The sequence below is a fragment of the Sinocyclocheilus grahami genome, unplaced genomic scaffold (genome assembly GCF_001515645.1).
Source record: "Sinocyclocheilus grahami isolate Dianchi unplaced genomic scaffold, SAMN03320097.WGS_v1.1 scaffold984.1, whole genome shotgun sequence".
Lineage (NCBI taxonomy): Eukaryota > Metazoa > Chordata > Actinopteri > Cypriniformes > Cyprinidae > Sinocyclocheilus > Sinocyclocheilus grahami.
This window is the reverse complement of record NW_015506163.1, coordinates 250,616-265,574: the sequence shown is the minus strand read 5'-3', so window position 1 is coordinate 265,574 and position 14,959 is coordinate 250,616. Positions and strand designations below refer to the sequence as shown.

General features: G+C 36.6%; 2 protein-coding genes across 2 annotated transcripts; one reads left to right on the top strand and one right to left on the bottom strand.

Annotated features, from left to right (window-relative positions):
* Positions 1-326: 326 nt before the first annotated feature.
* Positions 327-7,583, bottom strand: sumo2b (small ubiquitin like modifier 2b). The gene is made up of 4 exons (XM_016250358.1): positions 7,487-7,583; positions 6,439-6,570; positions 2,327-2,398; positions 327-965 (listed from the first exon to the last, which is right to left on the bottom strand). Exons 1-4 carry the CDS (start codon positions 7,505-7,507, stop codon positions 903-905), a joined length of 288 nt encoding a protein of 95 aa, XP_016105844.1. The 5' UTR covers positions 7,508-7,583; the 3' UTR covers positions 327-902.
* Positions 7,584-10,162: 2,579 nt separating this feature from the next.
* Positions 10,163-14,564, top strand: LOC107565161 (nuclear pore complex protein Nup85-like). Its single transcript, XM_016250376.1, has 8 exons — positions 10,163-10,359; positions 10,640-10,733; positions 10,825-10,981; positions 11,056-11,126; positions 11,207-11,250; positions 13,863-13,932; positions 14,025-14,146; positions 14,229-14,564. Exons 1-8 carry the CDS (start codon positions 10,327-10,329, stop codon positions 14,445-14,447), a joined length of 810 nt encoding a protein of 269 aa, XP_016105862.1. The 5' UTR covers positions 10,163-10,326; the 3' UTR covers positions 14,448-14,564.
* Positions 14,565-14,959: the final 395 nt, after the last annotated feature.

Below are 14,959 nucleotides of genomic sequence, written 5' to 3'. Positions count from 1 at the left end.
GTTTCGTAAAACATATATTTTATATAAAACATCGTTCATAAATCATTTTCATAAACCTAAACTTTTTTTGGTTTCACTTTTTAAACTTTTTTTACTTCAACAATAATCTGCCATGGGTCTTCTTTAAAATGAGACCAAACTTAAACTTCACATTTTTATGACATGGACATTTTTGTCCACTATGGACCCAAGTGTAACTTTTTTTAATTGACGCACAAGGGTTAAGAATAATAGCTAAAATTATGCAAATTGAAAAACAATTATTTAGAATGCAAAAACACAATTTAACGATTGAGTGCAGGGACTAAAACACATTGACAGTTTGATAAAAAGAGAATATTTTATTTTAACAAGCGATTAGACAATACAGACAGATGCTGGACTTCTCTGAAACATGAATTCCCTCGTACGTACTCGAGTCAAAGCATGTTTAACACAAGTTTCGCACTTTACATGACCACTACAATAAAAAAAAAAAGAAGTTGTAAATCCAATTTGTCTGAATGGAAAACAGAAAGTCAATCTGAACTGCAGGTTTGTCTGCGTAAAGTATAACATTTCTTGAAACACAATTTGTAAAAAGCCTGTGTGCTCATATCCGAAGCAGAACAAAACCCTGAACTCCAGCACACGGCTCGTATCCTCAATGATTCTTAAGGGGAAGCATGTATTAGTTGGTCTATACACAGGTGACTGTCTCCATGATTGTTTCGCAATCACTCGTTAGAAGACTCGGGCTTAACATGTCAGATTTTACAGCGATTAACAATCCCAATGTAATAATTACTGTAGCAGAAACCCTTTATGTACAAAACGAAAGAAAAACCTGAAAACACTATACAACAGCAGTTACAGATAACCACGAGGAGTGCGGTCTGTGAGAGAGACGGGTCGGGGTCGCTTCAGATGTGTCCTCCTGTCTGTTGCTGGAAAACGTCAATTGTGTCTTCATCCTCCATTTCCAACTGCGGAAGAATAACACGAGGTCATTTATTATTCACTATTATTAATAAACACGAGCGATGCGAGGTCAATAGAGAGTCACACGAGGAAACTGACACCCATCCGCTGTGATTACAGTGCACTCCTGTCCCATGATGCAGCTGCACACTGATGCTGTCAAGCCAGATTTATTCAGTGGGTGAGATGAGGTCTATTATGTTTGGAAAAAAACTTGCTTTCTTCCCTAAATGTTCATCTGAGAGCACACATGACACCTACTCTTTCTAAACGAAACAACAGAAGCGTTAAAGTCAACGTGACATGCTTTTAACTTCCAATAATCACTGAGAAAAGAATCAAATTGACTGGATAAATAAAAAGTGGCCTATGATGTGATTGCTTAATTTTCCTAATTCATCAATGATAATACAAACTGGATTCTGATTATTATATTATACTAATTTTGGATATAATAATTTGGCAAATACACTTAAAAAAAAATTGTATTACCATAAATTAAAAATTAAATTATGATAAATTGTTCTTTTAAAAAAACACTGTTATTTTACTATTATTTATATACTGCTACAGTTTTTATTAATATTTTGGATTCACTTTTATTTTTATACTTTCAGTTTCATTTAAATTTGAGTGATTTTGTTATATTTTAGAAAAATCTATTTTTATGTGATTTTGACTTTATTATTTGTTTTTAACAAGTCTGTCATCTGATATTTATATTTTATTGTAGCTTTATTTGAATTAAAAATATATATCTATATAATTAATAATTACTACCATTTAGGTTAATTTTTTATTTCAGTTTTAATTTTTTTCTAAATACACATTAAATTTTTTTTAATTACTATAAATAAAAAATTTAATTACGATAAATTATATATAATATGCAGTAATACTCTAAAAATTCATATACATATATAAATTCATTATAATAAAATATAAATAATATAAAAAATTACATACAAAGCTATGCTGTTTTAAATCAGCTTTACAGAAAATACATATAAATGAACTTTTCCCACGACATTCTAATTTATTGAGATGCACCTGAATATATATTAATTTTTTTCTGTGAAGCTGCTTTGAAGCATTTTTTTTCTCATTGCAGTAATTGACAGTTGAAAGGAATCTACTTAATGATGAAAATAACGTCACAATGCAATTAAGCTTCATTTTCTTAATGTTTCTAACAATGCCATTAGGTTTTTTTTTAATGACCTGGATATTCACAAACAGGTTTTGCAAGCTTTACAATAAACAGGGCTAATTTTGAAGTCCATCTGGTTTAAACACACACCTGCACAGAGTGATGGCACTATTAGAACCCAGAGTGGAGACAGAATGAGCGTCAGTCATGTTATACCTGTGCGGGCGTGTCGGTCTCGTTAATGGGCTGTCCGTCAAACCGGAATCGAATCTGCCTCATCGTCAGTCCCTGCGGAGACAAGCGCACACATCAGATCCGGCCAGTGATTCTCACATCACCACTCATTATTACTTATATACTGCTACAGTTTTTATTCATATTTTGGATTCACTTATATTTTTATACTTTCAGTTTCATTTAAATTTGAGTGATTTTGTTATATTTTAGTTACATCTTATTTTATGTGATTTTGACATTATTAACTCAAGTCTGTCATCTGAGATTTACATTTTATTGTAGCTTTATTTGAATTAAAAAATATATAATTAACAATTATTACTATTTAGGTTTATTTTTTTATTTCAGTTTTCAATTTTTTTCTTTACAGTTATTAATTTTAGTACTTAAACTAAATGAAAATTAGAAATGCTGCCTCGGCAACTAACAAAAATGAAGTGTTTAATATTGACATTTTATTTGAATTAACAAAAATGTTTTAATAGTTTAAGTAAACAAACCCTGCTAAAAACTGAAAAAACTAACTAAATAAAATCCCGAATCCTGAATGAATTAATCAATCAGACTGATTATTTTTAATTAATCAATTGTCAACTCAGTCTCAAAAGACGTTAATATGATCAAAATTGTACTATTATTCATATACTGCTGTAGTTTCTATTAATATTTTGGCCTAACTTTTAATTTTATACTTTCAGTTTTCATTTTAATTGTAGTTAAATGTTAGTAATTTTGTTTAAATGATTACCATTTAGTTTATTATTATTATTTATATACTGTTATATTTTTTATTTGTATTTTGGCCTAACTTTTATTTTGAGACTCTCGTTATGTGCTTTTGATATATATTTTAATTATTACTATTTAGGTTTAGATTTTTTTATTTTATTTACAATTTACAACTTAAACTAAATCAAAATTAGAAATGTTGCCTTAAGAACTAAATGAAATGAAGTTTGTCATCTAATATTTCTAGTTTATTTTAGCTTTATTTGAATTAACAAAAAATGTTTTAATAGTTTTAGTTAACGAACTCTACTGAAAACGGAATAAATCCTCAATCCTGAATGAATCAATCAATCAGACCGGTTCTTTTTAATGAATCGATTTGCAACTCAGTCTCAAAAGACGTTGAAATGTTCCTAAAACACTAATCTGAAGACCTCCACTGCAATCATCTGAGATAAAGACGAATGATCAGCTGAAACCTCACGCCTTCATATTTATTTCCCGCCGTTGACAAGGATTTCCTGACGTCTGAATGAACATGAACCTCAGGGCAAACGCTGTCCTACTTCTGCCCCACGATGAGATTAAACCCTCCACCTCTGCCAGGAAAACATGCTAGTGACCTAAAGATCAGGCGTCTTAACCGGTGTGTTTACAGCGCTGAGGGAGCTGTTAATAAAGCCTGCTTGTGTTCATGGACATGAAGACTGTGTGGACTTCTGGTGAGCTGAATGGAGTCAAACTGAGCAGAAGCAGTGATTTAGCATCTCTTTCTTTGTCGTACGTGAACATTAGAGTCCTTGTTTTCTCTTTAACCCTCTCTGACATGGAAGAAACCTTGAACCGGACGCGCAGGAGCATTAAGCGGACATGAGGGAGTGATAAAGCCAGCAGACGGTAGGACTGTTGAGGAAACACATGGATGCGTGAGTGTTTATTGATCCGACTGAAGAGCTTTCGTGATTACAGATGGCCCTAACCGTCTTGCGGACCACTGCAACCCATTCACACTCAGATTAATACAGCCTGCTTCAGGACTTTCTCAAAGTCTTTGATTTCTGTTATACTGACAGCGAGGTGAGGGTGAATCAGGCTCGGATGTTTCTTCAGCTCATGTTCTGCATTGAACGACATTATCCGTCAAATATCAGGCATTTTTATTCTTGCAATTTGTAGAAAGTACATGAATACACAAACAAATGATTAGGTAGCAACTGAATGTATTTCTGATTTAATTTCAAAGCTTTTAACACGGTGTTCTTTCATTTTAAAGAATGTTATTATCACTCGAAGCCTTGATTTCTGTGCAATTCATCAAAATGAAGTGAGCTTATTATTAAAAAAGGACAAATATCTGCCAACAGACATAGAAAAATTTACTTAACTCAAAAGTAAAACAAGTTTTCATTCCCCGCTGACAAATATTTGCTCTTGTTTTAAACATAAACTTGCTTGATTTTATTCAGTTTTTCCAGAAACAAGACTTTATATCCTCACTTTGCTTCCAAACTGTATCTTGATTTAAGGATGTTTAGAGTTTGATGTTCATTTTTTGCAGTGCGTGCAACATTTAATGCCATGACTCTATGAATTTAAGACTTTCTGCTCTGATTTAGCACCTTTTTAGGGTCTTAATTTGTGAAAGGGTGAAATGAGGCTTTTAAGAGCCACAGAAACCTTGAAAAGGAGGCCAAGGAACGCCTGAATGTAAAAATGGTACGTTCATGCTACTAAGTGCATGTTTATAAAGTCCCACTGCTTTATTAGTGTAATTATGCATCCTAGGTGACACTTCATTTTTGAGTATATTCTCAATATATGTTGAGCCACTCTGCAAACTGTGAAATTGTTCTGTGATAGTGAAAGGAAATATTTTCCAAAACTGGAAATATCAAAGAAATTAAACCTATAATCCGAAGTGCAATATCATCAGAACAAAGAATTGGCTACAGGCTTTTGACGAGATCTGGAAGCATTTAGCTAAATTCATTGATTTGGGTGACACTGTCAGTTACTTTATGTATGTATAGTTTACAATGTAGTTTGGTTTTGTTGTTGTTGTTTTTTTCTTTTTCCCATAAAATTGTATTGATTGGCTTATTTTAATTGTTGTGCTGTATTTGTATGCATGGGTTGGTGTATTGTTTTGTATATTTTGTACACAAACATTTTTTTATATGCTAATATGTATCATAATAAATGCAATTTAATTAATAACAAAAATGCCGTTTCTGCTCAGAATGAACCGAAATGAGCAATATTTCATTTTTATGATATTTGCACTGCATTTTTGTTATTCTTGTGTTGACAAACAAGGCAAACTCTACTGTATTTCTTTAGTACAATAGTGAAGAAATGACGATGGGCTTGTGTAAAATTGCTCTGTATTTTGGACACAAACTCTAATATGTGTAGCAAGTTTTCGGGCTTGTAGCTGATACGATCTCACAGAGGAGATTGTGTGACTTCATGTGTCTGTGTGTGTGCGTGTGTGTGTGTGTGACTTCATATGTCTGTGTGTGTGTGTGTGTGTGCGACTTAATGTGTCTGTGCGACTTTATGTGTCTGTGTGTGTGCGTGAGTGTCTGTGTGCATGTGTGTGAGAGTGTGACTTCGTGAGTGTGTATCTTCATATGTGTGTGTATGTGTGTGTGTGTGTATCTTCATATGTGAGTGAGTGAGTGTGTGTCTTCATCAAAGGTATGACAGGTATTACAAGGAGATGGTGACTTTTCAGGACATCACCCCATGTCCCCACTTTTCAAAACGAGTGTGTGTATGTGTGTGTGTGTGTATCTTCATATGTGAGTGAGTGAGTGTGTGTCTTCATATGTGTATGTGTGTGTGTGAGTGAGTGAGTGAGTGTGTCTTCATATGTGTATGTGTGTGAGTGAGTGAGTGTCTTCATATGTGTGTGTATGTGTGTATCTTCATGAGTGAGTGAGTGTGAGTGAGTGTGAGTGTGTGTGTGTGTGTGTGTGTGCGCGCGTTTATGTGACAAATGAGGACATAAATTTGTATAATGACAAAGGTATGACAGGTATTACAAGGAGATGGTGACTTTTCAGGACATCACCCCATGTCCCCACTTTTCAAAACGATTATATATCACACAGAATGGAGTGTATTGAAAATCTGAAATAGCACAAAGTTTCCTGAAGGGCAATATAAAATATGGTCTGTACAGTATAAAAACCATTACACCTATGGGATGTCTCCACTTTTCACAAAAACAAACCTGTGAGTGAGTGTGTGTGTGTGTCTTCATATGTGTGTGTATGTATCTTCATAAGTGAGTGAATGTGAGTGAGTGTGTGTGTGTGTGTGTGTGTGTGTTTATGTGTGTGTGGCCGTGACCTCACCTGTCTCTCACAGTAGGCCTTCATGAGCTTGCTGAGGGGTGTGTGTCTCTTGATTTTAAACTGGACCACTGACCCATCCTGTCCCGCCACCTTCAGGTTGATGTGGTCGTTGTTCTCCGTCTTTACCCCCTCCTGAGAAAACAAAAACAAAAAGTTTACGAGATATTACATCATTCTTCCTTGCATATTTTATGCACACATCTCATTTGCAATCCTTGAATTTAATTATTTATAGACATTTCCATTAGCTGCTGGTTTGGAAATCTCAGTGTGAAACATAAAAATGCATTAAATAGAGTAGTTAGTTAAAGAACAAAGAAGCTTGACATGTCTTGAGTCGGGCTGGATCTGTGCTCTTGGACAGCGGCCGTTTCTAGTATCCAGAGTTTTCTATGCTCCCTTCAGTTTCTCACAATAGACTACCGAAGTAACCGATATAAATATTCGGTTGTTAAGGGAAATTTCTTTTATTTATATTTTTATGTATTCATTTTTTAAAGAAGGCATTGTATGCATCTGCTGTATGTCTGTTTCGCAGAGAAAGCCAGAAGCTAACATGTGACTTATGGTCAGTACAAACACTAATTTTAGTCCTCTCACTATTTGAGGTACACATCATATAATGTGGTCTTATGATTAAACTGTAATTTTCATAATGGATATGAATGCTGTCCATCATAAACCTGACCAGGATGGATACATGGTTTGAAAATCCAATGCTATAATAAACAAACGTGTACACGTGCATGTTCATCTTTACGGTGGCTTTGAGTGTTATTAGCAGTGCTGTGCATGAGCTGCTGTGCTTCACGTGATGAATGGATGCAAATGTGAGCATCAGACTCGCATCCTCAGCAGACAACATGTTTCCATCAGGTCCTAAGCTCGGAGCTCGCACGTGACGGCAGCTACAGCATTTATCCACCACGCGCGACATTTCACGTTAAGAAATCAAACCATCCGCGTCCCTCCGTGTTTTCGCAACCCCTCGGGCGCTTTGAAAGGTAACCAATAATAACCGACCCCTTCGTGTGTAAACGCCACTCACCTTGGGTTTCTCGTCGGCCATGGTTATTGTATCTGCGCTTCTCGACGCAGCCGCACAAAGACTCCGCGGGGACGCGCACGTCCGCGCCCCCGATTAAAAGCAGGCGCGGCGTGCGCGGTCACGAGCTCCGTCGCCATTGGCCAGAGCGGGTGACGTCATGCGCGAGACCAGGGAGCCGGGGTAACACGCACGCGCATTCGTGCACAGTGTCTTCTCTTGAGAAAAAAAAAAGTGACCAAATATGAACAAAAATAACACAAAGCGACGGCGATTCTCATATGTGCTCAGATATACGACAGGGGTGTATATGAGTGTATTCGTTTATTCTAGGAGTGTTGCGTTGATGCTGAGGGAAGGATCCTGTTCTCCTCGCGCTGGAGGGGAAGGACGCCATTTTGTTCTTCATGTAACTCACAGATCAGTCTGAATGTGCCTCATTAATAATTCAAAACGAGTGTGAGCAAACTACAACAGACATGAGATGCTCATTCTGAACCTCTATCCAGAAACATGTTACCCCATTAAAGTGACAGTTCAAAAAATACATTAGGACAGTATATAAACAGTATTTTAAAGAAACACTACACGCTGTCCCGAAATCTTTATTTCATTTCTATATTCTGATAAAAAAAAACACAGCAAATGAAAATGAAAAATATCATATCAAAAGTAACATAACACCGTTGATTGTACAGTTAATGACACACTACCCGGCAAACCATTTTTGGTTGCCAGAACGTTATTTGTTATGGTTTGTTATTGGTTAGCCAAGTTTTCTTAACGGAAATAGAACGTTCGTTTTTGGTTTGTAGAACGTTATTCTAACGTTAATCTAACGTTCCCATAACATTAGTATAGCGTTCCCAGAACGTTATTTTGTTAAGGTTTGCTTTTGGTTAGCCAGGAAAGCAACCACATGTGACGACCCCGGGCTGGACTCCGCTTCGTCCACAGTGAGAGCTGATCCGGCGATCCACAGCGCAAAGTTATTGTATTTCCTCAGAGACCAGCACGGATCAGCTCCAGGCATGACGAAGCAGATATCGTAGGGTGACCGTACGTGCCGTTTTCCCAGGAAACATCCTGACCAGGATTTCTATATTGCCTAAAATATCTAGGTTTTGGCAAAACGTACTTACAGGTTGTGAGTCAGAACAGCCGGCATTGTAGTCTACTCTCCCAGGATCAGGAAACAGTCCTCCATAAAATGTGCTCCACACATCTGAATATTTGGGTTGAAGTGTTCTGGAACAGTGTTGTAAATACAACTTAACCACTGATTTCTAGTCGTGTCCTCTTTTGGAAGACCAAACAAAGTAGTTTTGCTTTCATAATGAAAAACAGTGTCACACACGGTGGGTTAGAGTGAGCAGAGGCCGGGGGCTTGAGAACGGCACGGCCGGCTCTTCCCACATAGTGATGTAGACATGTGGGGGCGTGTTAGAACGAGCCGTTTTATGGGGGTGTGGCTGACTCTTAACTTTTATAAAGAATATCTCTTTAGATTTGAGACTTTAGTCTTTGCAACTCTACAGATCTTCTTTATGCACCAAGAGCTTGTAACACTCCAAAGAGAAAGGAAAAATTGAAATCGCATCATATGACCCCTTTAACGGAAATAGAACGTTAGTTTTTGGTTTGTATAACGTTATTTTAACGTTCCCTCTTTATTACATCAATAATCATCCCGCACACTCACGACCCATTTTTCTTTTGATCATTAAACTTCTCGATTAACATGTTTTCTTCAGTTAGGCATGTCAAATCCCCTGAAATCATATTTACTCTCATAACTATATGCATTTTAAGTAATCATACAGTAATAAACGAACGAGTCAGTCAACCAGTAAAACGAACCTTAATTTATCAATTCCGCGAGCGCGTGCAGATCAGAGGCGCGCAGTAAATGAAGACACAAATTTATGTTTTCTGTTCTTAACACTGGCTTAATATTATAATTTAAAACGCGCTTTGATTGATCTAATTGATGTATTTTAGTAAAAGGTCATTACACAAAAACATCTACAAGGTTTTTAGTTTACAGGGTTATAGAAGTAACCTAAGTATAGCCATTAGGTTATTGAAAAATAACCACCCTGCGTTCTGGGAATGTTATTTTATGGTTGCAAAAAAATAAAACCTAAAAAGAACGTTCCCGGAACGTTGTTTCTTGGTTCTCAAAAAATAACCAAAAACGTTAGGGGAACGTTCTGTGTTTGCTGGGTAGAACAGAATTTTTTTTTGGCTTTACAAACAACGACCCTAATTTTACGCTAAATCAGCTTTAATTAAAACATATAACTAACATTTTTGCATCTTATAATAATCAGATAACTAGTTAACGTCCATTCAAATCGCTAGAATTGTCCTCGGACCACTGCAATACCGTCACCGACCAGCAGGGGCCCAGAGAACAGCGCGAAATTATGTAAAAATAAATAAATAAATAATAATAAAAAAAAAATCTTATTTTTACAATTTTATTCTGTGCGTAATGCAAACATGACAAACATTTGTGAATGGCATGTGCAGTCATTAAACATTGCTGATAATTCTACAACAATGGTCGTAATAATAACCATATTACTAATAATAAGCGCATTTACATATAATTTTATTGCGCTGCTTATTTAAGTGTCGACTCGCATTTTGCTCAGGCATTCAGTGCGTCGTATTAACCGCGCAGGCATCGGGGTCCTTCAGACTCATGGCGCTGGATTCTGAGCGCTGCGTGTGTTGAATGTTGTTCAGATAATACGGCCGTATTACAATTTTTATACAGTCTGTGATTACAACTTTATACGTCGGTATTTCTAGGAAGGATTTAATATCGCGGTGTTATGGAGGAGGTGGATGTTGAGCCCAGTCCCACGGTAGTCGCTGATTTAAACACTTTCGTCTATGCATATGAATATTAATGCACGGTACAAATATGTATATGTGAAGAATACGCATGTGGAACATTTATAAAGTAGTTACCCTTAAGGTAATATCATGATACTAAAATAGATACAAAGTAATACACCATGGTATGTTTATATATGTGTAATATAACAAATATGTATGTTATATGTTGTGTTTGTATATATGTTTAAATATGCATGCATGCAACAACAACAAAAAATCTTATATTTAATTATGTGATCCTTGCAGCTCATTCCCAGCGCTGGATTTCACCAGAGGCATTTGGGTTTTGAATGGGGTCCTGGAGATCTGTTAGTCTATGAGACGAACTACAAACTGCAAGGTATTCACATCCACAGACACTAGAAAGACTAAAGAGGGATGTGGAGATGAAAGCTGTCAGAAAGCTCATCGGTGCTCTCTGTTTTGCTCAGGTCCGAGGTCTGCTGGCTCTCCGTTCGTTCACGTCGTGTGGAAGGATGAAGACATCTGCTCTCCCATCCTGCGCAAACTCTTCAACGAGTCCCATCTCATCTTCGTGGGGCTGCAGAAAATCAAAGAGGACGTGCCCAGCAAAAACAAGAAGTCACAGTGAGTCCTCGTGCCTAGTAGTGTGGAAGTGCATTCTGTTGAAGCGATGTGATCGGTGTCATTGTCTCCTGCAGGTTTGTGAGCATCAGTAAGAACTACAGGTCTGTGATCAGAGCCTGTATGGAGGAGCTGCAGCAGAACGCAGGTAAACGCCGCATGACACGCATCGCACACGAGGAGGATGCTTTTGATCCGCTGATCACACTGTCGTCGCTCTCTTTTCAGTTTCAACACAAGAGGGTTCTTTAGCGTCACAGTATGGAGATCAGGTACTGTCAAGTCCACAGGCTAAGATCCACATCAACTCAAAACTGACTGATGTATTGTATCCGGATGACCAGTGCAGTTGTTTAATTCTGCGATTAGGCAGATATGCAGTTAAACAGGCACATTTTCATCATAATCAGAGTTGTTATTGTTAACAGAATTTTTTACTAAAAGTGAAATAAAATAAAGTACACATTTTAGATGCAGAAACTAAAATGACTCCAATTGGATCTGAAATAAAAATGAATAAAAACCAAAATCTTTAAAAGCTAAATTAAAGTAAAGAAAATATAAAAATAAAAAGGAATTAAGCATGTTAATAAATTCTGTAATAGTATATTAATGATTATTGTGCATGCTTTATTTTATAAAGGTAAATTAATCATTAGATTTACAACAGAAAAAAATAAATATGCATGCATTTATAAAGATAAGTTAAACACTAGATTACAAAATTAAAACAGTATGCATGCATGCATTCTAAATATTATTTTATATGCTTGATAAAGATGAATGAATGATATTAGTGGTCGACCGATATGGGTTTTTTGACGATGCCGATATCTTGGAAAGCAGGGTGGCCGATATAAAGCCGATATAATTTTATATTTAAGAAATTTGAAATGGATTAAAATAATTGTGTAAAATAAACGTACTTATACTTTAGAAGACAAAGCATTTTTCACAAATAAATAAATATTTAATAAAAATCTAATTAAAAAGGAAGTAAACACTGTAACCAACAGGGCGCTCGGTATTCTGGGAAGTTTTTGTGCATTGGGAATCATATATATTTTTTAAATAAAGCCAAGGTAACACTCATTTTACATACAGCACACAGTGGAAATGACATGAATATGGCAGTGGGCAAATGCATAAATCGCAGCATAATTTGAAATCACGAGTTTGTCGATGGCGCGTCTCCAGTGAAGCTGAACTCTCCTCCTGTCCGCATTCAATTTGCACGGACCGACCGTCACCCAGAGAACACGCGATGATGCAGGATACAACTGCACACTAGGGTTGTGACGGTGAGGAAATTTTCCCACCGGTTAATCGACGTGGGACAAAACCGGTATCACCGCGGGGGAGGGGCGTTACCTCTTTTCCTCGCTTTCCTTCGCTTTTAAATAGCTTGTAAAAGCGGTGTGCCCATTTTACTTTCACCTTAAAATAGCGGCAATTTGGAGTAACGTTAAAGCAATTGCTCGTTTTTAGTTCGTTTGAGTTTTCCCTCTTTTCCTCGCTTTCCTTCGCTTTTAAATAACTTGGCGGCAGTTCGGCGTCAATTGCTTGAATGCAACAACAAAATACAACGCCAAACTCACTTTAGCCTATATATAAAACATAGAACTTTTATTAACAAAACAAATAAAAACACACCATGCTATAGGGCAGGCTATGCCTGATATAAAATAACAAATAACTTGCATAAAGTTTAATAGGTATGCAAAACTGGAAATAAGTAAACATGTATAATATATAACCAAATAAATAAGAAACGTAGAACGTTTATTAGCAAAACGAATGTCAAATAAAATAAATAAATGACACAGTTTAGATAAAGTAAAAATCGGCAAATAATTTGGAACCAATTAAATATATTTAAACGAATGTTTAAAAAAACTTCCAAAATCACCTTAGATAAACGGCAAAAGTCAACTGGCTTTTCAAAATCCAAAATATTGCCAAACAGGTGCTTTTGCATCTCGTTTCGAAACCAAGTCATCCGCGATCGTCTTGTCTGTCTCACCCCACTGATCTATTTAGCCGTTACGGATCAGTGGTCTCACCTCACTCTTCTTGTGTGTCTCACCTCACTCTTCTTGTCTGTCTCACCTCACTCGTCTTGTGTGTCTCACCTCACTCTTCTTGTCTGTCTCACCTCACTCGTCTTGTCTGTCTCACCTCACTCTTCTTGTCAGTCAGCTCGACTCAGGTGCTTTTGCATTTAGTTTATAAACTAAATCATCCGCTATCGTCTTTTTCGGTCTTACCTCACTCTTCTTGTCAGTCAGCTCGACTCACTCTCCTCACTGGAGAAATGAAATCTGATCTGTGAAGCGACTGTCGTTCGGGTACGCTGCAGTGAGCATCCGCGTTCAGTTTTTAATTGTAGTGTCTGTTCTTTTACGGAACTAAATTATTTTTATTGCTATAAAAAATCAAAACGACGGTGGGGGTCGGACCACTTGAATGATTATTACAACCATAAAAACATTGATGCATTCTGTATTTTCATAAAACAACACTAGATTACAAAATTAAAACAGTATGCATGCATGCATTCTAAATATTATTTTATATGCTTGATAAAGATGAATGATTATTACAACCATAAAAACATTGATGCATTCTGTATTTTCATAAAAACAAGTTAATTAAAAGTGATGTTAAATAAGTTTTTCTAAAACTAAAAATTTCTTTTTTATTGCAATGTAATGGCTTCCTCTGCCTCTGAAACAATCTTTCCGCTGACACAATCAAGGACACATGAGCAAAGAAAAAATAAAGTTATGATCCAATCAAATCTCTAATGAAAGTACTGTCCTCATGATTTCAGCTGAATATTCTGTCACATGAGTGAAGTTAAACGTTCGTCTGATCTCTCTAGGTCTCTATTCTCTTGGCGATCGAGCTCATATGGAACTTGTGTGAGGTTCTCTTCATCGACGCAGCTCCAGGTAGAGAGAGACGTCTGAAATTTTCAGGAGTCCAAATCTAAACAGAACGTTTTTTCTAGTTTGTCTGACTTGGTTTTGCTCTCATGTTGCAGCCGGGTCTCTGCTGCTCCACCTGCTGGATTGGGTGCGTCTGCACAAGTCAGACGTGGACGCGAGAGCGCGAGAGGTGTTACAGAGCGACAGCCCCGCCCATCATCAGTCCTACTGGGACGTGGTACGAAGCACATGAGCTCTGACCTCCAGAACCTGTGCATATCATCACCCGTGTCCTTACGTGTGTCTTTGTGTGTGTGCAGGTGATCAGTTTAGTCCTGCAGGGCCGCGTGGATGAAGCCCGTCAGGTGCTGTCCAAACAGGCGTCTCTGCGGGCGGAGAGCAGCTCTGTGTTCAAACGCATGGACGTCCTGTTACATACCATGCCCATCTTTAACGTACGTACATCTTTTCCTAAACCTGCTGAGAACATGTATTTCACCCCAAAATCAGAAGGAATTATATGCTATTCAAGAAAATGAAGCATATTTTAATGGTTCGCAGTATGTTTACATTATATTCATGCATTTAAACGCTAAATTCTTAATACTGCAATGCAAACAATATATTTACAAAAAAAGATTACACTGTTGTTCAAAATGTTTCTCGAGCAGCAAATCAGCATATTAGAATGATTTCTGAAGGATCATGTGACTCTGAAGACGGGAGTAATGATGCTGAAAATTCTGCTTTGATCACAGCAATAAATTACATTTTATAATATATTCTCATAGAAAACAGTTCTTTGAAATTGTAATAATATTTCACAATATTATTGTTTTTACTGTATTTTTGATCAAATAAATCCAGCATTAGTGAGCAGAAGACTTATTTAAAAAAAAACATTATTAATCTTACTGAACCCAAACTTTTGAATGGTAGAGTACATTTTATATATTATATAATACATTATTTACAGTTTTAAATATATATGTAATATATGTGACCTTGGACCACAAAACCAGTCATAAGGGTACATTTTCTGAAATTGAGA

Bases quoted from the DNA above. Each gene is read 5' to 3' on its own strand.
- sumo2b (XM_016250358.1), bottom strand. From the start codon at position 7,507: ATGGCCGACGAGAAACCCAAG. The intron at 6,571-7,486 runs GTGAGTGGCGTT...TTGTTTTCTCAG, and splicing joins TGGCCGACGAGAAACCCAAG to GAGGGGGTAAAGACGGAGAA. The intron at 966-2,326 runs GTATAACATGAC...ATTCTTCCGCAG, and splicing joins AGACCGACACGCCCGCACAG to TTGGAAATGGAGGATGAAGA.
- LOC107565161 (XM_016250376.1), top strand. From the start codon at position 10,327: ATGGAGGAGGTGGATGTTGAGCCCAGTCCCACG. The intron at 10,360-10,639 runs GTAGTCGCTGAT...TGATCCTTGCAG, and splicing joins ATGTTGAGCCCAGTCCCACG to CTCATTCCCAGCGCTGGATT. The intron at 11,251-13,862 runs GTACTGTCAAGT...TGATCTCTCTAG, and splicing joins CGTCACAGTATGGAGATCAG to GTCTCTATTCTCTTGGCGAT.